This window comes from Acinonyx jubatus, chromosome D4, assembly GCF_027475565.1.
Source record: "Acinonyx jubatus isolate Ajub_Pintada_27869175 chromosome D4, VMU_Ajub_asm_v1.0, whole genome shotgun sequence".
Classification (NCBI taxonomy): Eukaryota; Metazoa; Chordata; class Mammalia; order Carnivora; family Felidae; genus Acinonyx; species Acinonyx jubatus.
The window spans coordinates 90064080-90088768 of NC_069391.1; the positions used below are offsets into that span (position 1 = coordinate 90064080).

The 24689-nt window shown below is 64.5% G+C and overlaps 1 protein-coding gene across 8 annotated transcripts in view; it reads left to right on the forward strand.

Annotated features, from left to right (window-relative positions):
- The window catches only part of SEMA4D (semaphorin 4D), a 92267-nt gene that overhangs the window by 65521 nt on the left and 2057 nt on the right, over window positions 1-24689 (forward strand). For 7 of the 8 annotated variants that reach the window (XM_027041200.2, XM_027041204.2, XM_053205364.1 and 4 more), the window contains exons 3-15: window positions 935-1080; window positions 3135-3197; window positions 4638-4736; window positions 7327-7420; window positions 7854-7967; window positions 8684-8835; window positions 9786-9961; window positions 10046-10202; window positions 11088-11310; window positions 12076-12191; window positions 15628-15806; window positions 15890-15933; window positions 16735-18925. In XM_027041200.2, the coding sequence (XP_026897001.2) occupies window positions 935-1080; window positions 3135-3197; window positions 4638-4736; window positions 7327-7420; window positions 7854-7967; window positions 8684-8835; window positions 9786-9961; window positions 10046-10202; window positions 11088-11310; window positions 12076-12191; window positions 15628-15806; window positions 15890-15933; window positions 16735-17660 (2489 nt within the window). In that variant the 3' untranslated portion in view covers window positions 17661-18925. Of the gene's footprint in view, window positions 1-934; window positions 1081-3134; window positions 3198-4637; window positions 4737-7326; window positions 7421-7853; window positions 7968-8683; window positions 8836-9785; window positions 9962-10045; window positions 10203-11087; window positions 11311-12075; window positions 12192-15627; window positions 15807-15889; window positions 15934-16734; window positions 18926-19101; window positions 19309-24117; window positions 24328-24689 lie in introns of those variants that run through there. The other variant, XM_053205365.1, reaches the window with a different exon arrangement.

Sequence of the window (24689 nt, forward strand, 5' to 3'; positions counted from 1 at the left end):
CGCGTCGCGCTCTGCGCTGATGGTGTGCAGCCTGCTTGGGATTCTCTCTCTCCTTTCTCTGCCTCCCCTGCACGTGCTCACTCTCGCGCTCTCAAAATAAATAAACTTTTAAAAATCTACATAACGAAAGATAAAAAGATACGCTGATGCCGGACGGACAGAGCGGAGAAAGCGCTCCTTCAGAAGTAACGCCCATGCGTTCATCCTCCTCCTGAGGAGCTGACTGTTGAGTCTCTCGTATTCGGGGTTACGGATGCGGTTACCTGATACGTGAGAAATCTCCTTGACAGGTTTCTCTCCTTGTTTCTCTCCTTGACAGGTTTGTGGTGGTTATGCCTGAAAAATGCTTGGGTTAAGGGACAGATTTAGTGAAACAGAGTGTTTTTTAAAGGTTTTGAGGTAAATCATGATTTTTCTGAACAAGAAAATCTTAACTAGCTTCATTCTTCATACACCTGTTGCGCGTTACGGTTAAACACACGTAGACGAGAGTCTGGGAGACACGGCGGTCGGCAGCCTGAGGCGTGAGGACGGCCTGCGGTCTCCTGGGCGGTCACACGCTTGATGATCACGTTCCTGGGAGGTCACGTGCTTGGAGGTCACGCTCTTGGGAAGTCACATTCTTGGAGATGACTCTCCTGGGAGGTCACGTGCTTAGAGGTCATGCACTAGGCCGCCATGCTGCCGGGAGACCACACCGAGTGCAGGGCTTGAGGGAGCTCAAGGGATGTCGGGCCACAGTGCCGGTCGAGCGCAGTGCTCTGGGGCCTCGCGGGGTCCCGCGCTCTGGGTGACCGTCCTAGCGGGTCTGCTCTCGCACAGGCGCCTGAGCTCTGGGGCAGCGAATCCGCCACGGGCCTCGCGACGTGAGTGTGCGTGGAAGCAAGACGGGGACTCGGGAGGCACCCGGGCTCATGTCCTTCCTTCCCCCCAGAGGTGCGGCTGCAGAAGTTCCATGAGCCGGGCATCTTCAACTACTCCGTCTTGCTGCTGAGCGAGGACAAGAGCACCCTGTACGTGGGGGCCCGGGAGGCCGTGTTCGCCCTGAATGCACTCAACGTCTCTGAGAAGCAGCACGAGGTGAGGCGAGGGCGCCCCGCTCTGCCCCCCGGGGCCGCTCACTGCGCTTCTCTGGGGGCGTCAGGCCCCTTCTGGGCTGCGGCCCCTCACCGCTCCCGCACGCCCACGGGCCGGTCACCCGGAAGCTTGCTTCCGGCCTGCGGCCGGGCCGCGTGTCCCAGGTGAGCCGGGCGGCCTCTGCCCTCCCTGGGCCGGCCACTCACCCGGGCCCCCCTTCTCCTCTTGGAGTTTTGCACGTCTCATGACGGCAAGTCTCGGCCACCCGGAGGGCAGAGGAAGCGGTGACCGTGAGGCCTGTCCCCTCTCGGGTCCTGCAGCCAGGTCGCCCTCTTCCACCCCTGTCCTCGTGCTCTGCTCCCTCTGGAGGCTTTGAGACTGGTCCCAGGTGCACTCTTCATCATAGGGCTTCCCCAGGTGTCTCCCAAAGGAAAGGACTCTTTTTGTCCACGTAACCGAACCACCAGGGTCACGTCCAAAAGTGTCGTCAAATAGCTGATGTTCGGGTATCAGAGACTCTCCTAAGGATGCTTGAATGCCGTTGACGCGGGGCCGTCCGCTCTGCCCGTCACATCTTGACATCCGGCCGCCGTGCTGGCCCCTTACTGGGAAAGCCACCGCTCTGCGCCCTCAGTGACAGGCCGGCCCCTCCTCCGAGGCGAGGTCCTGGCCCCAGCCCTGGGCCTGTGCAGAGCAGGGCAGGGCCACAGGTGCCTCGAGGATCACAAAGCGGGATTTTCCAGCTCAACGTTCCCTTCTGTGTTGGGAACTGGAAGCTGTTGGTCTGGGGGGGGGGGGGGGGGGGATGGGGGAGGGCACACCTATCTGCTGCTCACGTCCTGCGGGGCCAGCTCCTTGGAAGTGGCTGGATCAGCCCTTAGAATCTTGGCTGTTATTTGCCAGTTTTTAATGAGTTCCTTCCCTCCAGAGGGAGAGAGTGGTGTTGGGATATTTGGTTTTTCAGAATGACCTTGGGGCCGTGTTTGAAGGGCCTGGATCCACGGGCAGCCGGAGCCGCCCCCGATGCTCAGACCGTCCCTTCCCCGGCGGGCGGCCTCTCCCCCACCGCTGGCTGCTTAGCCGCGACCCCAGCGGCGGGGGTGGGCTGCTTCTCTCTGGAATCGAGAATCTTGATTCTGCCCCAGACCTCTGTGTTTTGTCTCGGCCCCCCGACCGCGTGCTTGTTTCTGCCTGACTCTCGGACGGGGTTTTGTGGTCATCAGCCTTTGAAGATAAGGGGAGTGCTGACCCCGTGGGTGCCCCCAGAGCCTCACTGCTCTGCTGATGCGTCCTTGTCCCCTGGGGGCCTAGGGCCTCGGGGACGTGACAGATACAAAGGGAAGCCTGGGTGAAACCCTAGGAACGTGACCGGGGCCCGTCAGCGTGCGCGTCCCGGGTCCTCGTGCACTTCACGTAGGCAGCAGTGAAACGGTTTGCGCATCAGCCTCCGAAGGAAGTCGCCCGTTGCCGGGACATTGCTTTTGCATGTTCCGGGTAGGAGTTCCGCTAAGACGTCCCGCACTGCGGATGCGGGAGGCGAGTTAGCGCAGGACCGTGTGCAAGGGGACTCGCCACTCTGCCAGCGGGCAGCTCCGGGCGCATCCTGACCTCTGAGCACCCGGTGACTGGCTTCGTCTGGGCACCGGCCATGGGACTGTCACACGGGGAGGTGGGACGGCTTGGGGACAGTGAGGCAGTGTGGGGGAGCCGCCGTCCTCTGGAGGGCGAGGGGCTGGGGCACTTGCCGGCCCCCCATGACGCGTCCCCTGTGCGGAGCTGAGGGAAGCCGGTCCTGCCGTCCACCGGCTTGGCTCGCTGTGACGGACTGAAAACCCGACTGTCAGCCCTTTGAGCTTTCCTGCTGCTTTGCGGCGACTGACGGGATGCTGGGCGGCCAGGGGGGCTCCGATGGCTCCGGACCCCGGCGTCTGCCGGCCCAGCCTCGCTTTACAAAGCCTCACTTGTGCGCTCTTTGTAAACTGTGCATTTTTACGCCGTATCCCCTTCCCCCTCGAACGGGAGCATGTGCTGAAACGGAGTCTCCTCTCTCCCCACAGGCATATTGGAAGGTCTCAGAAGATAAAAAGGCAAAATGTGCAGAAAAGGGGAAATCGAGACAGGTAATTTCCGGTCTCAGAGCCCCAGCAGCCCGGTGACGTGGTCGCGCCGCATCCTGCCAGGCGCCCTGTGCCCAAGCGGTGAGGCAGGGTCGCTCTGAGCAGGTGCCAAATGTGTCGGGCATCTGAGAGATGTTTTTAAAGTTTGGCTTCGTTGGATGCATTCAAGTGGCCCCAAAACTTGGTACCTTCTGGTACCTTCTTCTGGCGCCTGCTGGCCGACGGTGTAAAGGGCAGAGTTCAGACCCCCGCTGCATCCCAGAAGCCCAAAGGGGCGCCGTGGGATTTCTGGAGTTTGGGCAGCAGCCACCCCTTGAGAATCTGCTCCTTCCCCCGGGCGATGCCAGGCCGAGCGTCTGCCTCCCCCGGGGCTCTGGGCCCCCCCGCCCCCGCCCCCAACCGGCACCGGGCCCATGTCGGAGTCTCCGAGTCCCCCATCTTCCGTGGCAGTGGGGGGCAGTATAGCTGAGTTAAGGTAAATTTCAACAGTTGGCTAATTGCAGAATAATCAAAAATGAGAAAAGAGAAAGTTTTTGCTGAAGTTTTTTTAGCAGAACATCAGACACTTGTACTGAAGTCAGTCGATCCAAAGTTGCCTTAGGAAACGGGGAGAATGCAGGCTTTGTGATGTAATGACTGGGGCTTCTGGGAGGGTCTGAGAGCTGTCGGACCAAGGGCTCACCCGGCCCAGCGCAGAGGCCGCACGGGGACGCGGGCCCCTCCCGGCTCCTGTGGGCAGGACGAATTATTGCCAGCCAGTTGAAAACCGTCCTAGCGAAAAGAAACCCACGAAGCAGAGATAATTTCAGGCGAGAGCGCATGCCTCCCGGTCCACGCCAGCCCTGGAGAGTGTGCTCCTCAGTGACATCTGGTTTTCCTGCGGGCCCTTTCTCACGCGGAGCCGGCTCAGCCCCTCCCTCCCAGCCTGTCCCCTGCACTGGGGCCGGCGGGGTGGGGTCTCCTGGGGGCAAGGAAGGCTGGCGGGATCCCACCTACTTTCCCCTCTGCGGCTCTGGCCGCACGTGTGAGGCACGGGCTGTGTGTCGGGTGCGAGTAAATGCGGATTTCCGGTGGCGGGTGTCCGGGAAGACTTGAGTCCGTGTCTTTGCTGAGTGTCGATTGGCGGCTGAGGTGAAATCCCCGTGGCCCCTGGCGGCCGGCGGGGGGGACGCCGCAGAGAGCAGAGTGCTGGGTCCTTTGGGCAGACGCAGGTCTGTCGGGGGGACTGGGGCTCCGAGGCTGTGCCCGCCGCCCAGGCAGGGCCGAGCCAGCACGAGAAGACGGGGGTGTCTGAGGTGGCAGGTGAGGGGCGGCCGGGAGGCATGGCGTGATGAGCCCGCGTCAGGCACGTGCCGGCTGGCCCCCTGCCGTGCGGGTGGGTGGCGGAGGGCGGGCGTCCCCGGGGGCCGGATGACGGCTCACGGGCGCGTTTCTCTCCCGCAGACCGAATGTCTCAACTACATCCGCGTGCTGCAGCCGCTTGGCCCCGGTGCCCTGTACGTGTGCGGGACCAACGCCTTCCAGCCAGCCTGTGACCACCTGGTGAGGCTGTGCCCCGCCCCCTGCCCCCCGCCCCGCCCCTTGTCCCCCGCCACCTCGTCCCGGGTCGGTACTGCAGCTGGTAGGGCCCAGGCGGCGTCGGGAGCTCCCCGCTCTGCACAACAGCGGGCGTGAGGGTGTGGCCGCTCACCAGGGCGGGACCCATGGGGCCAGCGGAGCTGGCAGTGGGGGACCCGCTGGGAAGTGTGCTGGCGACACAGAGAAGCCCCAGGGTGCCACGGCCCGGCCTCCTGTGTCCTCTTTGCCACGTTTTGTGCTCTGCGGGGAGCCCTGCCGTGGCCTGCATCCTGGTCAAAGGGGGGAGTCAGGACTCTGCCCCAGAAGACTACGTGTTCTCGGTTCACCTGTGTTATGGCCCGAATGTGTCCCCCACATCCACACGTTGTAGCCCGAATCCCGCCATGTGTTGGCGTTTGGAGGTGGGGCCTCTGAGGAACTATCACGGTTACATGTGGTCACAGAGGCGAGGCCCTGATCCCGCAGGATTGACAGCCTTCTGGGAAAAGCCTCCAGAGCCCCCTCTCCACCACATGAGGACAGAGAGAAGGGGGCCCTCGCCAGGCCCTGGCCATCCGGATCCCTGACCTCAGCCTGCAGCCTCCGGAGCCGGAGGGAATGGGCGTGTGTGCGGAAGCCGCCCGTCTGTGCCCGCTGGGACGGCCCGGCTGCTGTCCGCTCCTGGGGCCTCACCATGTGGGTCTGCCGTGGACACGGAGCCGCCGACCTCGGCCCCGGAGCGCACCCCCTCCCGGGGGCAAGAGCACCGCACGACTGTGCGAGCATCTCCCTCGCCGACCTGCATGGGTCCTGCGGAGCCGGGCCCGCCTGCTGCTGCACTGGGGCCTCTGCAGAGGGGCCCCCACGGCGTCCTCCCAAGGCCCTCGCTCCCGGGGCACGTTGGACGGCAGCGTCTTGCTGGGAGAAATTCCTTTTACTCGGGCACCTGATGAGCCATCTGTAACAACCACCGGGAGAAGAGAAGACGCGTTTTAAACGCACATGGGGATTCAGAGTGAGGCACGTGGTCTAGTGACCGTCCCCGACTTGGGACACAGAGCGTGCGTGCCTCAACCAAGAGCCTCGTTTGCTGGAACCCTGAATTAACTAGAATTTAAAGAAGATTCTCCAACCTTGAGTCAGAGATAAACGACAGCCCAAAGTACGGGCAGACGGAGTTTGCGCACGGACCCCCGGGGTGGGCGCACCCCCCCGCGTGGCCGGCTGGCGGTCTGAGCCCGCAGACGCTGGCTCTGTGGGGTGCGGTGCTCTGAGCTCTGAGTCTGGGTCCTCAGGACAGACGCCGCCTGGTTCTGCATAAGGGAAGAGCGTGCCACGTCGTGTGAGAAACGCCCACACGTCACAGGGTTTGCTGGCTGGAGTCTAGCCCCTCCGAAGCTGAAGACGGATGGAGACTCCAATCCCGTGGTTGTAAGGGGGTCAGATGTTTCCTTTAAATCCGGGCCTGTTGTTCGGCCCCGTATTTTCAAGAAGGACGTTCACGCCGACGGGAAAGTGGATCCCGCCTGTGTATCTGGCACCTAGATTGCGTGGGAAGGGACATACGTGGGCGTGCGGCACCCTGACCCGCGACCCCTAAGTGCCTACCTGACCAACGCCAAGCCTGTCGTCACCCATGAAGATTTACAGTCATTCCCAACGCCCTCTCGTGTCCGCTCTGCCCCCCTCATTCAGGCGGCCTCCAGACCTCCCCTAGACGGGCCATCCGTTCATGCCCCAATTTGTGCTTTGAGACCTGAGAGGGGGGTCTGCCTGGAGAGGTGGGCCCAAGGTCCCCCGGCCCGTGCGCCCTCCCTCCGACGGGCGACGGGCCCGCACCCACTCCCCACCGCTGTCCGTGTTCCTCAGCTTCTCCGCACTGGAAGGCGGGAGGTGGTGCCCACCTTCATTCACGCAGGCCCGTCCTGTGTTCCTGGCAGCAGGCGCGTGACTTCCCGCCCTGCCTCCGCGGTGGGTTTCTTCTCTGACCCTCCAGCTTCCCTGCACTGCGCGGGCACGTTCCCAGCCGCTCACCTGTCCCCGGGCTCGGGGCCCCGTGTCTCTGTGCACAGAGCTCGCTCGTTCCTCACGTATTGGGGCTGCTCACTCCTTCCTCGGCTGGTTTTGGGCCCTCGGGTCAGGCCAGGAGGGTCCCCAACACTGAGGCCGTCCCCCGTGCTTTCTGTTAGTACAGGATGGGGTGGCAGGAGGGGGGGACGCCGCTGCTTCTGCCCATGGGTCTGGTCCGCCACGGCCGTGGGTGCCGTCCTTGTTGGACGTAGTTGGCGCACGGCCTTCCGATGGCTCCCTGGGTGCCTCCCCCCTCCGGTCTGCCCTGGCCGCTCTGGGGCCCTAGAGCCGCCAGCATCTTGCAGAGGAGTAAACCGAGGCTCCGAGGTCCTGCGCGGCTCTCGTGGCGCCGGCGTCCAGACCTGGGACTCCCGTGGCCGCCCACGCGTGCTCTCCCCTCCGTGCCCCCGGGTGGCGAGTCTGTGGACGTAAATGGCAGAGCAGGAGGGTGCTGGGAGACTAGGAATTCAGACACCGCGTGATGCCCTTTCTCATTCGCTCGCAGAACTTAACGTCCTTTCAGTTTCTGGGGAGAAGCGAGGATGGCAAGGGCAGGTGCCCCTTTGACCCTGCACAGAGCTACACGTCCGTCATGGTCGGTGAGTCCCGCCCCGGGTCAGCACGGGCTCGGCTGCCTCCCCCAGTTCCCGCTCCCTGTCCCGGCGGAGGAGACGCAGCCTCTCCGTAGACCCCTGTACGAGCGCTCGGATTCACTGCAGAAGGGTGACCGGCCACCCCCCATGGCCAGAGGTCACATGTGTGGGAAGGGGTCATTTTGTGTCCCTCCTCTGTGCGCGTCCCGTGGCCCCTCTTGCACCCGAACGTGTCACTTCCCGGGTGCGGGTCCCCTGGGGTTCCCGCCCCGGCTGCTCGTGAAGCAGCTCTCGCGTGGAGCGCACAGTCGTCCACGCGAGGGACCGAGACGGAAGGCTCGCGACACAGCATCCGTGGCCTCCCTGCTTCCCTGGGCCGGGGGCTCGTGTCTGGCTGCCGACCACCCCTCCTCTCCTCTTTCTTCCGGGGCCGCTTAAGATGGGGAGCTGTATTCCGGGACGTCCTATAACTTTCTGGGAAGCGAGCCCATCATCTCCCGAAACTCGTCCCACAGTCCTCTGAGGACGGAGTACGCGATACCGTGGCTTAACGGTAAGAGGCAGGTGCCCCTGGGTCTGTCTGTCTGTCCGTCTGTGGCTCTGAGTCCCAGCGAGGGGCCGCAGACACCTCCGGGCTGGGACGGCCCCATGTGGGGTGCTTCTGGAGCTGCCGGGGCTCCGGACTGGGGCCTTCCTCTCCCTGAACACAGAGGTGGTGGTTCTTTGTGACGCGAGAGCCTGGTGGTCCCTGCACCCAGGCTGACCGGCTCGCTCACCTTCGGATAACGTGTGCGTGGTGGATTCTCGCAGCTGCTCACACGGGGCTCTAGTTGGCGCCGGCCGGCGGGCCGTGACCTCCTGGAGGCGGGTGGTCTGGGGGAGGAAGGACCCCTGGCTTCCCCTCACTGCAGGGCGGGTCTGCTGGTCGGGGTTGTCCGCTTGAGGCACGTGCTGTTTGCACCAGCAGATGCGTGTGTTCTGGCGGGCCTCTGGGATCTGGGTCCCCAGGGTCCCCAGGGTCCCCAGGGTCCCCAGGCTGCCTGCCATCGGGAGATGCAGCCTGGGTTCTCGGGGCCGGCCCAGACCGTGTGTGTTACAACCGCGATCTCCGGCACCTCCTTATGCCGAGGAGGACGGGTGGGCACCGTGCCCGCCCCGGGCCCTGGGGTTTGTCTGGGGCATGGTGCAGGCACTAGCTTGCGCCTCGGCTGGGAGGTGCCCGGGCCCCACGCTGTGGCGGGGGGATAACCGGGTGTCTCTTGCCTGCAGAGCCAAACTTCGTCTTTGCGGACGTGATCCGAGAGAGCCCGGACGGCACGGACAGCGGGGACGACAGGGTGTACTTCTTTTTCACCGAGGTGTCCGTGGAGTACGAGTTTGTCTTCAAGCTGATGATCCCCCGGGTGGCGAGGGTGTGCAAGGTGAGCCCACTCCCCGATTCCCCTCTGGTCCCGGCTGGGCGCTTCGTGCCTCTGGAGGCCCGGGCTCCAGGCCTCCTCCTCTGAGATGTCTGTTCACCTACCTCGTCGTTCTCCCAAGCCACGGAGGGGTGTGCGTGGCCTGCCCCCGGGCAGTCCGGGAGTCTCTCTGCGGGCCCCGGAGCATCGGTGCCGAGTGTGGCCAGAGGCCCAGCCTCAGCAGGCCTGCTCTGGACACACCGTCCTCGGACCTCCCGGGCCGTATAGGAAGTTGGATTGTGTTCACCGTGTGAGCTAAATTCTGCTAGAATTGGGATTTCGGCGTTCCTGCATCAAGGCGGCGAGGGGGGTGTGCATTCACCGCCCCCAAGTGAGGATGCTCTGATTCCAGAGTCTTTGGCATCCAGATCTCTGCGTTTCGGGGCTCCCTCCAGAGCAGGTCACGTCAGGCGTGTCTGTGATTGTCCCGGAGGTGGGGGGGCAGCCCACAAAACCTGTCTGGGGGGGGACCTGGCCGAGGCCCTTTGAAACGACTGCCTCCCTCTGGGACGAGGAACGTGTCTGGGGGGACCCCCGACATGTTGGCCTGAAGCAGACGGGAGCCCCGCTCTGTGGCCCTGGCTCCAAGGCTGGCTCGCAGGGGTGGGGAGCACGGGGAAGGGGCGCGAGGCTGGCGGAGGTTCTGCCGCTGTGACGCCGTGCGCGGCCCACCGGGCCCTCCGGCCGCCTCTGGGTGATCCGCGAACAGGCCTTTCTTGGTTCTGTGTTTTAATCTGAGACCCCAGCCGGCGCAGACCGGCTGCCGTGGCCACGTGGCCATCCACGGCCCTTCTTTTCCCACCGTGGCCTCCGTCCACCGAGACGGGGACGCTCGGGGCCGCGTACGTGACTGACTCCCAGCTGCCTACGGGGAGTCAGCCCTCCCCCCACTACGCACGTCTTTGGGGTTGCAGGGGGACCAGGGCGGTCTGCGGACCCTACAGAAGAAGTGGACGTCCTTCCTGAAGGCCAGGCTCATCTGTTCCAGGCCGGACAGCAACCTCGTCTTCAACGTGCTGCAGGCCGTCTTTGTCCTCAGGGCGCCGGACCTGAAGGAGCCCGTGTTCTACGGGGTCTTCACCCCACAGCTGTAGGTGCCCCGGCGGGCCGGCGGGCGGGCTGCGTGTCTGTGCTCCCCCCACCCAGGACGGTCACCCTGCCCCCTCGTCCCCAGGAACAACGTGGGGCTGTCAGCCGTGTGCGCCTACAACCTGTCCACGGCCGAGGCGGTCTTCTCCCGCGGGAAGTACATGCAGAGCGCCACGGTGGAACAGTCCCACACCAAGTGGGTGCGCTACAACGGGGCCGTGCCCACGCCGCGGCCCGGGGCGGTGAGTGGGGGCGGGGCGGGAAGGGTGGGCCCGCTCCCGTTCCCGCGTTCCCCTCACCGCGTGCCGTGGCGCGGCTGTCCCTGACCGGGCCCGCGCCAGGAGGCTCTTCCGGCCGGCACGGGTGTTTTGTGGAATCAACGTTGTGATAAAAATAGGTCTGTCTCACGTGCTGCTTCCCGCCCAAAAGCACGGTTTCTCGGCAGTGGGCCGTACCCCCCACCCGTTAACGTGAGTCACGTTTGTGTCTTCCCGAAAGTAGTGACTCTTGTGTGGAAACCGGCATCTGCCCGTCATGTGGCTGGTGTGTGGGGCCGTGGGTGTGGCCGCGGTGGGGCCGTGGCCCCGGGCGAGTGGCCTGGGGCTCCTCCCTGGGGGTCCACACCTGCCAGCAGCCGTCAGTTCCCTCCACGCGTGTCCTGAAGTAAATCGTGGTCACGTGATTACGAATTTCGGTTTCCGCACTCGGGAGCCAGGACAGGAAAAGAACCCCTCACACGCTTGACCTTTGTGCTGTTTGGAACCGGACCATTTTCAGCGATTTTAGCAGAGATGTCGAGGAAGAGCTATCAAGCGATAAGCCGTTATTTTTCAATTTCAAAAGCTTGATACAGTTTTCTTACATACAAATAGACTCCAGCAAGTTCGCTGTGTGTCGTAAAGCGGGATTAGATCTCGTGGACACACGCACGGCTGCCCTTCCCGACCGGCTTTCGGGCCACGTCTTCGGATTCCTGCGGAGAGGTCGCCGCTGACTTTCCCCGTTGGCAACAGTGCCCCGCATGGCGCTGTCACAGTCTGGGCCCCGCGGGGGGGCCTGCGTGCGGGGCTCGTGCGGGCCGTGCGTCCGTGAGCACGCGCGTTGACGGCCGGTCTGCCCCCCCGCAGTGCATCAACCGCGAGGCGCGGGCGGCCAACTTCTCCAGCTCCCTGGGTCTGCCGGACAAGACCCTGCAGTTCGTCAAGGACCACCCCCTGATGGACGGCTCCGTGACCCCAACAGACAACAGGCCCAGGCTGGTCACAGGCAACGTGAACTACACGCAGATCGTGGTGGACAGGACCCGGGCCCTGGACGGGACCGTCTACGACGTCATGTTCATCGGCACAGGTGGGTCCAGCCCCCCCGAGGACGCCGGCAAATGTAGCTCCCTCTTGCCGCGAGGCCGGCGTCTCCCTGCGTGCCCGGAGGGGTCTCCGGCAGGGTTTCCGAGAAGCTGCCACCCCTGGCTGGCCTCTGCCGTCTGACCGTCAGACCGCTGGGGCGCTGACTGAATGGCCGAGTCCCGGCCCCCGGGTGGGGATCCAGGCCCGGTGGGTCGGGGCTGGTGCGCTGGGAGTGGTGCCCGTGCGGGCCAGTTGAGAGCAGGTGGCAGAGAAGTCCCACGTCCCTGCTGGCTCCAGACGGGTCCCCACCTGGGACTCTCACGCAAGCGTCTCTGGAAGGCGGGGGTGGGGGGGCTGGGGGGGGTTGGGGCCGGAGCAGCAGCGGCCGGAGGGCGCCGGGGTCGTTCCTGGGGGCTCCAGCGTGCCCTGAGCCCTCCCCTCCCCGGGGCCTTCACCGCACGGCGCCCCGGAGGGCCGCTGGAGCCCGAGAGCCACCTCTCCTGTGATGTGGTGGCACCGTGTCGTGGTCCTGACTTCCACGGGAGTCAGCAGTGGGAGGTCCGTTTCTTTTCCAGGAAACAGCGGAGTGACCGGTGCCGCTCACGCTGTCAGTCCGCGTCGCCAGCGGCTTCTCCTTCCCACATCCAAAGTGCGGACGGCTTCGGCTCCTCAGCGTCTCATTGAGGGGAGGAGCCGAGAGGAAGAACGGGGGCTGTCGGCCGCCGTGACCGTCCAGGCGCGTCCCTGACCTGTAGCTTTGCCCTTGCAGACCGGGGCGCCCTCCACAAAGCTGTCAACCTTGAGAATGACGCCCACATCATCGAGGAGACCCAGCTTTTCCGGGACTTCGAGCCGGTCCAGACGCTGCTGCTGAATTCTGAGAAGGTAGAGAGGACAGGCGGGCGGCCTCCCACGTCCCTGGTCACCAGGCAGACAGGTGGCCTCACGCATCCCTGGTCACCGGCTAGGCAGGCCGATCATCTGTGTGGTCCAGATGAGCTGACCTCCGGGTTCTTGCAGAGGGCCCCGTGAGCCCTGGGGTTTGGGATGGAGGGAAGGCTAACTGGGGAGATGGAACAGTCGCCTCAAGTTGACTGAGCGTCCCGAGCTGCTGGGGTTGACGCCCGTCTACAGGTGCAGACGCACCTCAGTCTTCAGTCTGCAGACTGCAGACGAGTCTTCTGTGGGCGCAGAAGAGCCCGCCCCAAGGGACGACGGTTATGTCTGTGAGCCTGCTCCCCCAACGAGGCACCTTCTCCCCCATCAGGGTCGGGATCGCGGCACCTTTGCCGTAAATGCCGGGAGTGAGCGTTTGGGGCTCGGGGGCTGTAGGTCCCTGCCGTTGTGCACAGGCAGCCGTGGGACGTCCGCACACGGGTGGGCCTGGCTGCCTTCCAGCAAAGTCTTTTTTATGGAAACAGAGCTCAGGAGGTCCTGTAATTTTTGAATATCATGGAATATTATTCTTTTGGTTGTTTTCCAACCATTTATATAAGACATGCCATCAGTTGGTGGGTAGCATAGAAACAACCAGGGCTCTGGCTCCGCTCTGGAGGCCGTCCCTGCCATCTACCCACGTGGCCTTGGGACACGTGCCTCCCCATTTACAGCCAGGGTGGAGCAGGCCGGGGCCCCGTGATTCGTGGCTGCGTGAGCCTGGCAGGCCGGTCCTGCCTTAGACTCCTCCTCTGCATCTAGGGGTCAGCAGACCCGGGGTGGCCCGGCCCTGTCCTTTGACTGTGGCTGACGACCTCACTTCCTGTAGAGCACCCCCAGGGCCTCGTGGGTGTCCCCACGCTGCGAGCCCTGAGCCGACGGGCTCTGGGGACTTGGCAGAGCCAGGCTCAGGGCCAGAAACGGGAAGCCCAGCTGCGAGCCTTTTCCCTGAGCTGCAGTCTGGCCGTCACCTGCACCCCGCCTGTAAAGCCTCGCTCTGGACACCAGGCCCAGCTGCCCCACCTCGCAGGGCGTTTCCCCGATGCCGAGGGTCTCCTGTCTGACCCAGCACGGTCCCCAGCCTCCCTCACACCTGGAGGAGGGCGGCCTCCCGGCCTGGTTCCTGATGGGGGCAGCGGGCAGCAGGAGGGGGCGCCCGTAGCCAGGAGAGAGAGAAAGGCAGAAGTCAACTTGTCGGTCAGAGCCACCCGTGGGTCCCGCCATCGTGAGTGTCAGAACTTGGATCTGGTTTTCAAACTTCCGGGGTCACCCAACAGGGCCGTCTCCGCTGCCGGAAGGGAAGGAGACCACAGAGCCTAGGCGGGCTCTGAGCCGGCAGAGACGCGACATCGGAGCCTCATGGGCCCGTTAGGCCACCCTCCCCCGCCCCTGCTCCCTGGCTTTGCTGTGGGAACAAGGAAGTCCTCCCGACCGCGGCCCTGCCGCTCGGGTGCTCGGCCGGGCTGGGGCGCATGCCCTTGGGGCCCCCAGATTGTCACGTGTGCACAGAACAGAGGCTGGGCCCCCGGTGCAGACCCTCGACACCACAGCCCCGCTCGCCAGTGTCATCTGGGGACGCGGGCTTCTGGGCGTGTGAGCGCCAGTCCTGCGGGACGGGTGAGGTTGAGGAGGATCTGGGTCAGCCCTGTGCTCACCCGTCTGCCCGCTGGCCATGCGGGGAGCCACTGGCCCGTCCTCCCAGGAGCCCTGCACCGGGGCAGCCTCGGCTGTCTGGCCCTAGCGGGAAGGTGGGCGGGCCGCGGCCCCCGCCCTCTCTTCGGGCTGGCGGGCCCGGGTAGGCTTGGGATGGCGTGTGCGCCCCCGCAGTGGCAGGAAGCGGCTGTCCAGGGTGGCAAAGACGCCCGCCGGCAGGTTCCTCTGGGCCAGGACGCTGGCCTTCGCTGTAGAGGCCGGCCAGCAGCCACCGCTGGTCTGGGCCGGTTCCCCATCTGTTCTCATCTTGGTGGCCTGCTTAGTTGTACGGAGTTTTGTGGAATGATCCCGGTTTCCTCGTGCTCAGATGGGGCCGAGGGTGTGGGCACGTGCCCGTGGAGAGCACGGAACCCACCACGCGGGGCCAGGCCGCGTGTGCTGAGTTGTGGACGTGTGTTCAGACCCTGAGGGGCTAATGGCTGTTTGTGGAGGGACCTCAAGGCTGCCCCCATCAGTCCGTCCTGTCTGCTGACTTGTGCAGCCACCAGTGGTCACGGCCACCCCTTTTCAGGGCGTTTTCCTGTCCGCTTCCCTCCACATCTGTTACTTGGTGGCCGTGTATCACGGGAGCCCAGCCCTGGGGTGGGGGTAGGGCAGGGATATGGAGCCCGCCCTCCCCGCGGCCACGCCATGCACACAGGTCAGTGTCGGGCGGGGCTTCCCCGGCAGAGTCGGCGTCCTCTCCCGGGTCCCTTGACCTCTGAACCAGACTGTGATCTGGGATGGCGTCCTTGGTCCTGACAGCCTGGCAGGCACGTGATGTCACTTACCTGGGTCCCTGCTGACCGCTGTCTCTCTCTGCCACTTGTCACGTGAGAATCTGTTACAGAAGGGACTTCCTTCCTCTCGGCTGCACTCGCACACAGTGGGTCACGGGGCGGGCGGCCCCAGGGCCTCAGAGCGGAGCTGGACTCGAAAGTTAACTCACAGCCTGTCCTCCAGGGGAAGGGCTGCGTGTCGTCTGGGTCGAAACCACCAAGTTCAGTGGAGCTTGGGAATGGCCAAGGTGTGTGCAGACGTCGGGGTGAGGTGTTGTGGGCAGAGGACGACATACACGCAAGTTCTGGAATTGCCCCCCCCCCCCCCCCCGCCCCGCGGCCAAGGCTACACGGCAGGCGGCGTCCCGTGGGGGATCCCCCGTCCCAACTGAGCCCGGGAAAGCAGCCGCCCGGGTGGGGGGTCTCACACGTGCTGGGAGCCCGAGGGAGCCCACCTGGCCCTGTGCCCGGAGCACGGCTGTGGGTCTCCCCGTGCCCGTGTTCCTCCCCGCACTGCTAGACGCGTGCTGGAATCCGCGCTCCGCCCACGCTCGGTGGCCCCTCCTTTCCTGGATTCGGACCCTGACTCGGGCTTCTGTGTGGCTCCCGTCGGGTGGGCATGAAATGGGGCTCTGAGCCGTGCCCTTCGGCCTCTGGCCTGTCGGGGGGGGGGCCCCCTCCACACAGAGCGGCTGACCCCCGGCCCCAAAGAGGGCAAGGTCTCGGACGGAGGCCCCGAGTGCTCAGTCAGCGCGTGGGCGGCCGTGACGCTGCCGCGAGGGTTTGTCTCGGACCCCACCCCGCCAGGCTCCGGTTCTGGAGGCCCCTGGATGAGGAGACGTGGGCACGCGGGCCCGAGAGGCGCATGCCGGCTGCCCCCCCACGCACCTGTGCCCCCTGTTTCACACCTGCAGGGCGGAAGGCTTGTGTATGCGGGCTCCAGGTCGGGTGTGGTGCAGGCCCCCGTGGCCTTCTGCGGGAAGCACAGCACCTGTGAGGACTGCGTGCTCGCCCGCGACCCCTACTGCGCCTGGAGCCGGGAGGCCGCGGCCTGCGTGGCCCTGCCCCCGCACCAGACGGACGGCCCCAGCAGGTACCGAGGGCGGGGGACCCGCACCGCGCACACCCGTCAGGGGGAGGGGGCGCGTGCCTGACCCGGGCCCGGTTATCTTGCAGGACTCTGATTCAGGAGATGAGTGGAGACGCGTCCGCCTGCCCGGGTAAGTCGGCCGTCCTCGCCGAGCTCCCCTGGGGGGGGCGGCCGGTCCTCGTACCCATCTCACGGTGCTTCGGTGTCGTGGCGTTGCGTCCATCCGGGTTCTCTTTCTCTGCTCCGAACAGAGGTCAGGTATCCGTGAGGATACGGAGGCTGACCCCCCGTGATCCGTTTTATCGCAGAAAAGGGCGTGTGAGGTCGTGGGGTGTGTGTGTGTTTGTTCCACAAAAAGCACTCGGCGTCCACCCTGGGACACCCGCTCTTGGGATGCTCCTCTCTTTGCTGAGCTCGGGGCTGGTTAAACAGACCCTGAGGGTCCCACGTGGGCGGGCGGCGTGGCGGGAGGGGCGTCCTCACCCCTTCGTCCCCTCCCAGGCAGCCGTGCCCGGGGCTCTCGCGTTCCCATCCCTGACCCGACAGCTGTCGCCAGCTGGGGCAACTTCGGGGTGGGCCCCTCGCGCCCAGAGAGGCCGCGAGCCGGGAGCCACGAGCAGAAGCACGTGGTGCGTGGCTCCCGTGTTGCCGCTCGGCCCCCGGGGAACCGGGACGCCAGACGGGGTCCCTGCCGCTCGACTGTCTCCGACTGTCTTGTCTCCGACTTCCTTGTCCTGCTGGGCCGCCATCCGGGGCTCATCTTTGCTTTTCTGTCACGCATGTCTTTATTTCCTTAGTTGTTCTGGAAGATTCCGTGTGGCTCCAGTGGGTGGAACTCTCGTGTCCTCTTGTGCGTGTTGACCTATTTTTAGAAGGAGCTGAGTAGCGAGCCGCGTTGTTGATGCTGTGCACGTTTATTTTGATGTTCCAGATAAAAGTAAAGAAAGTTTCCGGCAGCATTTTTTCAAGCACGGCGGCACAGCGGAACTCAAATGCTCCCAAAAGTCCAACCTGGCCCGGGTGGTGTGGAAGTTCCGGGACGGCGTGCTCGACGCCGACGGCCCCAAGTACAGCCTGGTGGGCAGGAAGCACCTGCTCATCTTCAACCTGTCGGAGGGGGACAGCGGCGTGTACCAGTGCCTGTCGGAGGAGCAGGTCCGCAACGGGACGGTCCTGCGGGTGCTGGCCAAGCACGTGCTGGAGGTGAAGACGGCCCCGAGGGCCACAGAGGCCCCCGCCTCGCCGGGCGCCCGGACGGAAGGCGGGAGGACCACCGCCCGAGCGGTGACGGAGTCCGCCCGCGGCCCCCCCGCGCAGACCTCCGCCGCGCGGGTCCCCGTGCCCGGGGCCGTCGCCCCGCCGCCCAGCCCCGCGCCCACGGGCACGTCCTGCGAACCGAAGATCGTCATCAACACGGTCCCCCAGGTGCACTCGGAGAAGACGATGTATCTGCAGTCCAGCGACAACCGTCTGCTCATGTTCCTCTTCCTCCTCTTCTTCCTGCTGTGCCTCTGCCTCGTGTCCTACAACTGCTACAAGGGCTACCTGCCCGGGCAGTGCCTGAAGTTCCGCTCCGCCGTGCTGCTGGGGAAGAAGCAGCCCGTGGCGGACTTCTCCGAGTTCGAGCAGAGCGCCAAGGAGACGCTGGTGGAGCCGGGCAGCTTCTCCCAGCAGAACGGGGGGCAGCCGCGGCCGGCCCTGGACACGGGCTACGAGACGGAGCAGGACACCATGGCCAGCAGGGTGCCCACCGACAGGGAGGACTCGCAGAGGCTGGACGACCTCCCGGCCAGGGACGGGCCCTTCGACGTCAAGTGTGAGCTGAAGTATGCCGACTCGGACGCCGACGGGGACTGAGTCACCGCCGGGAGCCCGCGTCAGCACGCCTGTCCTGTGTCTTGTCTCTTGCGTCGAGCTTGTGATTTGGTCTTCGTCCTTTCGGAAAACGGCGAGCATCGCACCCCGGTCCCCCGCCGGGCCGCGGCGTGAGACGCCCCCGCGGGCGGCGCGTGGGGCCGGGCTGTCCCCGGCCCGCGGACGCTCGCTCGCGCCTGGAGCGTCCCCTTCTCAGAGCAGCCACTGAAAGATCCTTGAATTCCAGATTGGAAATGACGTTTTTGTTTATCAGATTGGTAACTTATCGCCTGTTGTCCAGATTGGCACGAACCTTTGCTTCCCAGGAATTATTTTTTATGGTTTTGCTTTTCTCGTGTTAGGTCGTTTCTGTTTTAAATCACCGAAGCAGACGTTCCAATATTGTGAAGATGTGCATCTTCCAGGTTTTGTTGTACGTTAGGGGAAAGATACAGCTTACGTTGCTTACGATTCTCAGGGATAAACTTACTTTGGGTAAATGTGTTCCCTACCTTTTAGACACGTAGACGAAACCATCTCTTGAGCACACATTTTTTTTTTTTTTTTTTTTTAATTTTATTCCTTGAGGGAAGCATCCTTTTCAGAGAGATTTTCTTTCTGTGGTTTTTTCTTCCCCCCTCTTGTTTTAACTCTTTCAAAGAACAGAAGACGGTGGAAGGCTGGCCCGTGAACCAGGCGGGGCCTTGAGCGCGGGTCGGCGGAGCCGGCTGGCCCCGAGCGGAGGGAGCGTGCGTTTTGCCATCGGAGGCCCACGGCCACGGCTTGAAACCTCCCGTGCAGATGGACGGACGGACGTTCACCGGGCATCCGCAGTCACGTCTGGCTTCTGTCTCCCGTCCACCGCCCACCCGGACGACCCGCTCGGCCGAACCGAGCTGTCCACGCCTTCCGGCAAGCAGGACCGCGGTGGCCGGACTGGCCTGTGTCCCCACGAGGCCTGGCGGCTTGCGACCCCACGCCCCACGGCCCCGCGTGGCCCGGCGCTGTCTTCGAAGGTGCGAGTGGGCGAGACGGTTCAATCTCCACCTGTTGCTTCCCGTGCGCCGAGAAGGCTCTCTTTCCCGTGGCGAGGAGCAGTGACCTCTGGATCTGTGTGCCTGCGTGGACAGTGTTGTCTTAAGCATGATAGGACTCGACTGTTGTGGTGTACACATTTGTGTTTTATAAGATTTCCTTTGTTTTTATTTTTCTACTTTGAATTGTATACATTTGAAAAGTAACCGAATAAACGAGCAGCTTATATCCTCGGCGCGGGCACGTGGTTCGCTGCGGCGGGGATGGTGTGCTGACCGGCGGGTGGCTCTCGGGGCGGCCTCGGTCCCCTTTCTTTTCCTGTCTCTGCTTCCCTTCTCTGGCGTGCAGGCCCCGAGCCTCGTGACGTCTGCCTCAGCGGCCTCTCTCTTTTCTGTCCTCTGTCTCGCAGCCTCGTCTCTGCCCTTCCCTCCTCCGGGGTCCTCCTCCCTGTCCTGTCGGGGCCCCGGCTCATCTTCCTCTCCCCGAAGCCCCTGGCCGGCCTCGGCCTCGGGGCCTGACCGCAGCCTGCGGGTCACCTTGCTGCCGCCCTTCCTGAGCGACCAGGCCCAGCACGTGCACGCCCTGGGGACCTTCCACCTCTTCTGCCAGGCCACAGGTGAGCAGGGCGCCTGTCGGGGCGGCGGGTGGGGGGCAGGGCCCCTGACAGAACACTCTTCCTGCGGCTTCTCCCACGAGGAGCCAGATGTTCACCGTCGCAGGCCCGGCAGCCCACGGTCGGTCGGTCTGTCGCGGATCTCGGCCTCCGCAGCCCCAGGGCCCCACGGTGGGCCGGGCTTGGCCCCGAGACCTCGGTTTGCCAGTCGCCCGTGCGCAGGGCTCCTCGAGCGTCTGCCGACGACTCGGGGATCCGCCTATGTGTCATTTGGAGGTTGCAGATGTCGCTCCGGAGCCTCCAGAAGGGGCGTCCCCATGGCTCGCGTGGCGATGCGGACGTGCACGGCGGGCTGGGAGGGACCTGGAGGCGTCTCCGCTGTGCCGCGGCCATGCCGCTGGTCAGTAGCTGCAGGGAGAAAACGGGCGGTGTGTGGTTGCCCCGAGGGGACAAGTAGGGCCACTGAGAGAAAAAGAGCAAACTTGTTTCTTTTTGAGACTTTCGGCAGCGAGAAGCCGCTCCGGGTATGAGCCGGTCCCACGAACTCCCACGTGCTGGGGGCAGCGCGGGGGAAGTTGCCCGTTGGGTGGGGCGCTGTGGAGACAGACCTTCAGGGCGGGTCCATGTGGCCCCGGGTCGCCAGCCCCGGGCCGGGGCCCAGCCTGTGCTGGGTCCCCCACAGGGCTGTTGGGCCGGGCGATTTCCCGTGGGGCCTCCCAGGCCCTCCATCCTCCACGGGCACACTCGGGGGCCTCCCCGTCGCTGGGAGAGCAGGGGTCGCACGATCAGGTGAGGGGCCCAGAGCCAAACGCTTTGAAACGTGGCTTCTCTAGGAGGTGCCCGTTAGCGGGCGCGTGTGCACCCGTGAGCCGTCCTTGTGACTCGGGGGCTGAGAGCGGTGTCTGGGCCAGAGCGGGGACCACGGGGACCCCGTGCAGGGCCGTGGTTACGGGGCTGGCGGCAGCCGGGGAGCAGAGGGGCGCGGTTCCCAGGCAGCCAGGGCAGGGGGCACCGCTGGCCGTGGGGCAGGTCACCTGGAGCCACTCCACCCTCCCTGCCCTTCTGCTGCTGAAGTCTGAGAGCCGGAGGGGCATTTCTTCCCCCCCCGACTTCCCGAGGATGGGGCCCACAGCTGGCAGCTCACAGCCCGAGGGGATGAGAGAGGTGGGCAGCGTGGGGTGAGAGGGCAGTGACGGGGTGGACCGAGCGGAGGGAGGAGCACCCCGGGGTCCGGAGCGGGTCTCCCAGCCGCCCGCTCCCTCAGGGGAGCCGTGCGCGCGCGTCGGGAGGTGGCAAAACACGGGCAAGGGGAGGAGGGGGTCTCGAGCCGCAGAGACTCGGGCAGGCTTGTGGTCGTGTTTGGCGTTCCAGAAGTCACGAATGCGTGTTCCTCGTGGCGGAATTAGTTGAGATAAGCACAGAAGTCACCCGCACTGCAGGCGAGCAGGCTTAGCGGCACTCGGAGACACGGGTGTAAATCGCGTCTGAGGACGGAGCCCGTGATTCTCACACAAGCGGAATCTGTCGTGTCTGCCCCGCGGGCCCTGCTGCATCCCTGACGTGACCGAGCTTCTAAGTCAGACGCGTGTCTCTTTTAAAGCTGAGGACGATCGCCTGTACTTCAGGGGCTGCGTGGCTGTTCGGGGTTTTGGTGGCTTTTTAACTACGGTGGTAGAAACGAGCGCCCTTTCAGGCCCTGGGGGCTGCAGGGGTAGCAGAGGGTGCCCGGCCCAAATCCCTGATCTCCCACGGTGGCCGTGGGTGCTAGTGTTTTGGGGCGCGGCTGGGCCCTGGGGGTAGTTGACGTGAGCCGGTCATCTTCCAGAAGGGTCGGAAGCCCGTCCGTGGGTGGGCGAGGCAGACCTGTGACCTTGCCGGGGTCTCCGTCCTCAGCATGGAGGGCGTGGTTTTGCTAGAAGCTGGGTTGTCTTCTGCCGTGACGACGCGCGTGCCTGTACGCAGCCGTCCTCGTGTGTGGGACGGCCACCGTGGCTGGCACCTAAGAGGCTGGGCGCCTGGGCTGCTGCCCCCTGCCCCCTACAGGTTTGTCTGTAAAGCGCCTTTTGCCACATGCAGTTCGAGGTCAGGACCTGGACATTCTGGGGGGTCACTCTTCAGCTGGCCCCAGGGTGTGGATAGCCTTGTGACAGCGAAGCACGGGGCACCCTGAGGAAGAAGGTGGGGCTCTGACAGAACTGCGGTGCCGGAGGCCCAGGAAGCCCCCCCTCCCCCCCACTCCCACGTTTGGATCCTGATTTCTGTGCAGGTGTGGACCCGGCCCGCAAGACAGCGCCCGCAGAGGGTCCCCTCCAGTGGGAAGTAGCTGGCAGGAGGCCCCTGGGTGACCACATGCGTGGGGACAGCTGGAGGAAGGATCGCCCCTGGGGCCCCTACCGGGGATGTGGCCCAAGGACAGGGGCTGCACCCATCCCACACACCCCCTCAACGTGGGGCTCTCCCAGCCCCGGGGGGCTCTGGTTTTGTCACGGAGCAGGGTCAGCTCTGCGCTGGCGGCCCCCTCAGCTGGCGTGGGGCGGGCTGGGGGCAGGGTGGAGCCAGCGGCCCCGCCGTGTCCCTCATCCCTCGTGGCTGCAGACCCGGGGGCAGAGGGATCGCCCTGCCCGGGGGCATGTGCTGGCTCTGCCGCCTGGTTGTAACTGTCGCTTTCCCTCCTTGCCCTCGTCTGCGTTCAGGAGCTGGATAGCTTTAAAAAAACAGTAAGTGCAACGTAAGTACTCTTAAACATTTTTAGTGCTTTACTGTGCTGAACACACGCTGAAAGGGTATTTATTTGCCAATGCTGAGTTTAAGGGTTTCGGGATACAGGGGCACGTGGTGTTTCCCCTATGGGCCATTCTCCAAGGCACCTTGGGTCATCTGGAGATTTTGCTCCTGAAGGGTCCTGGCCATATGGCTTGGGGTGACAATTTGGCCCTGGCTCAAGCCACCCTAGCTCTTTGGCCTAAGGATGCAGGAGAACCTTCCAGAAGCTCCTGTGACCCATGCTGGTGGCTCCAGTCCTGGGCGGGTCTCCGTGAAGGTCACCATTGGACAGTGGGGATGAGGGGGAGTCCAGGCCTCTCTGGAACCGACTTCGGTGTCTATTCACAGAAAACTTCACGTTCTCGATCACAGTGCCTCACGAGAACCCCTCTTTTAAACTTGACCCCACCGAGGGGCTGTCCAGGAATGTGGTGGCGGGCGGTACGCCCAGCAGTGAAGGAGGCTGTGTGTGCCAACTGATGGGCAGGTGCACGCAGACACGTGTGTGTATGCAAGTCTGTGCACGCACCTGTAAGTGCCCTCAGGTGTGTGTGCAGATGTGTGATACACAACATGGAACTATTCACAGGTAGAGGGCAGAACACTTGGGGAAAAACAAACGGTGCAGATGGAAGAAAAACCCAGAAATCCTGCCCAGGACACAGTCCACGGGGGCCTGTCCGTGAGGCCAGGGGGCCCAGTGCACTGCTGCGTGAGACCCTTTTGAACGCCTTCTGGAATTTTAGAGCCTGCGGCACATTCTTTCCAACAGTGTGTTTTATGTCGGCTGTAAAAGGATGCGTCCTACCGCATCCGGAAGCTCCAGGAAGTGGTTTAAGCACCTCACATTCTCTGAGGGCAGCACCACCAGCACGACGGCCACATAGGCCTTCTTGGCGGGCCCCCGCGGGAACATGCACGCACTCCTACACGCACAGCCATACGCAAGTAGGCTCCCGCGCACGGGCTCCTGTGCACACGCTCCCGCGTGCACACCCATGCATGCAAGGACTCCCACACACACACAGGCACACCCCCCCGACACTCCCGTGCACACGTGCTCCCGCACACCCAGTGCTATTGCTTTGTGTACTGGGTTTTAGCCCTTGGCCCCACGGATTCCTCCGTGCTCCACATACAGACCTAGTCCTTCCTCTGCTGACCGTCCTCCGCGACGCTGCAGTTCAGGTCATCCCGGGGTGGTTGGCAACTACATACAATATATATATATTTTTTTTTAAGTTTATTTTTGAGACAGAGATTGAGAGAGTGTGTGTGTGCATGAGCAGGGGAGGAGCAGAGAGAACCCCAAGCAGATTCCACGCTGTCAGCACAGAGCCCAATGTGGGGCTCGATCCCACAAACTGCGGGATCGTGACCTGAGCTGAAATTGAGTTGATGGTGAACTGAGCTACCAGGTGCCCCAGAATTTTGATTTTAGAAACGGGGCTCTCAGGGAGATCACGGTCAGGAGGGGCTGGCTTTGGTCTAGGCCGGCTCACAGCCCACCCCCTGGTGCCATGCCGCCTGGCACAGGCAGAGAGGAGGGGGCGGTGGGGACGGAGGGGTCTTCGGCCCTTCTCGGTGCCCTGCCCCCAACTTAAGTTCTGGGGAGGCGGGGCGGCCCCCATGGAAGCAGAGGTTCTGGTCACGGATGGGAGCAGGGCCGGGAGGTGGAGTTCCCAGGCACAGACCCTCCGTGCAGGATGGACGCCTGGCCCAGGGCACGGTCACCGGGCACTCCATGGGGGAGGTGCCCCCTGACGGCCTCAGCGTGTGCTGCACGGCACCGAGTTTTGGTTTGAAAGAACATCTGAGGTGAAGGAGCAGGGAGCCTGGGGGAGGGCAGTGAGGGCCTGCCTCTTCTCCCGGGGCCACGGGGGCACACGCCTCCTCCGGGGACACAAGGACTGGCATGAAAGGGTCCAGCTGAGACAACAGGGGCCCCTGGCGTGGGTGGCTCCACACCGCCTGTCCCCGCCCTGGTTCCCGTGGGTCCTCGGTGGGAGTCCGGGGGCCACCAGGTAGAGACGGTGTGTGTGTCCCCAGGGCCCGCAGACGTCCGCTTCGTCTGGGAGAAGAACGGCCGAGAACTGGAGACGTGCGTCCCCGTGCAGACCCACGCGCTGCCCGACGGCAGGGCCCACGTGCTCAGCTGGCTGCGAGACGCCGCCCGAGAAAGCGCCGAGTACCGCTGCTCCGTCCTGTCCTCTGCGGGCAACGGGACCTCCAAAGTGCGGGTGACCGTCGTGAGACACGGTGAGCGGCCCCCGCCCCTACCGCGCCCCCAGCTCCGACGGCGGCGTGCTGGTGCCCTGGCGGCCGGCAGAAGGGAGGAGCGTGTGGCCCGTGCCCGGCGGCGCTTCTGCACCCACCTCCTGCCGCCTGTTTGCTGCTTGGCGCGTCTGGGACGCCGGTCCGGAGAGCCCGCGTCTCCCTTCTCTGTCCCCAAGTCCCCTCCCCTGCCGCGCGGAGGCCCGCCTCCTGTCACGCCCGCATGCTTTGCGCACGGCGGCCCAGGCCTGCTGGGGGTTTCCCGCCCGCCGGCCGGCCGGCCCGGGGGGCCGCTGGAAGCCTGCTCTTCCTCCGGGAGGTGTGCACACTTGTTTCCTCCGCTCCAC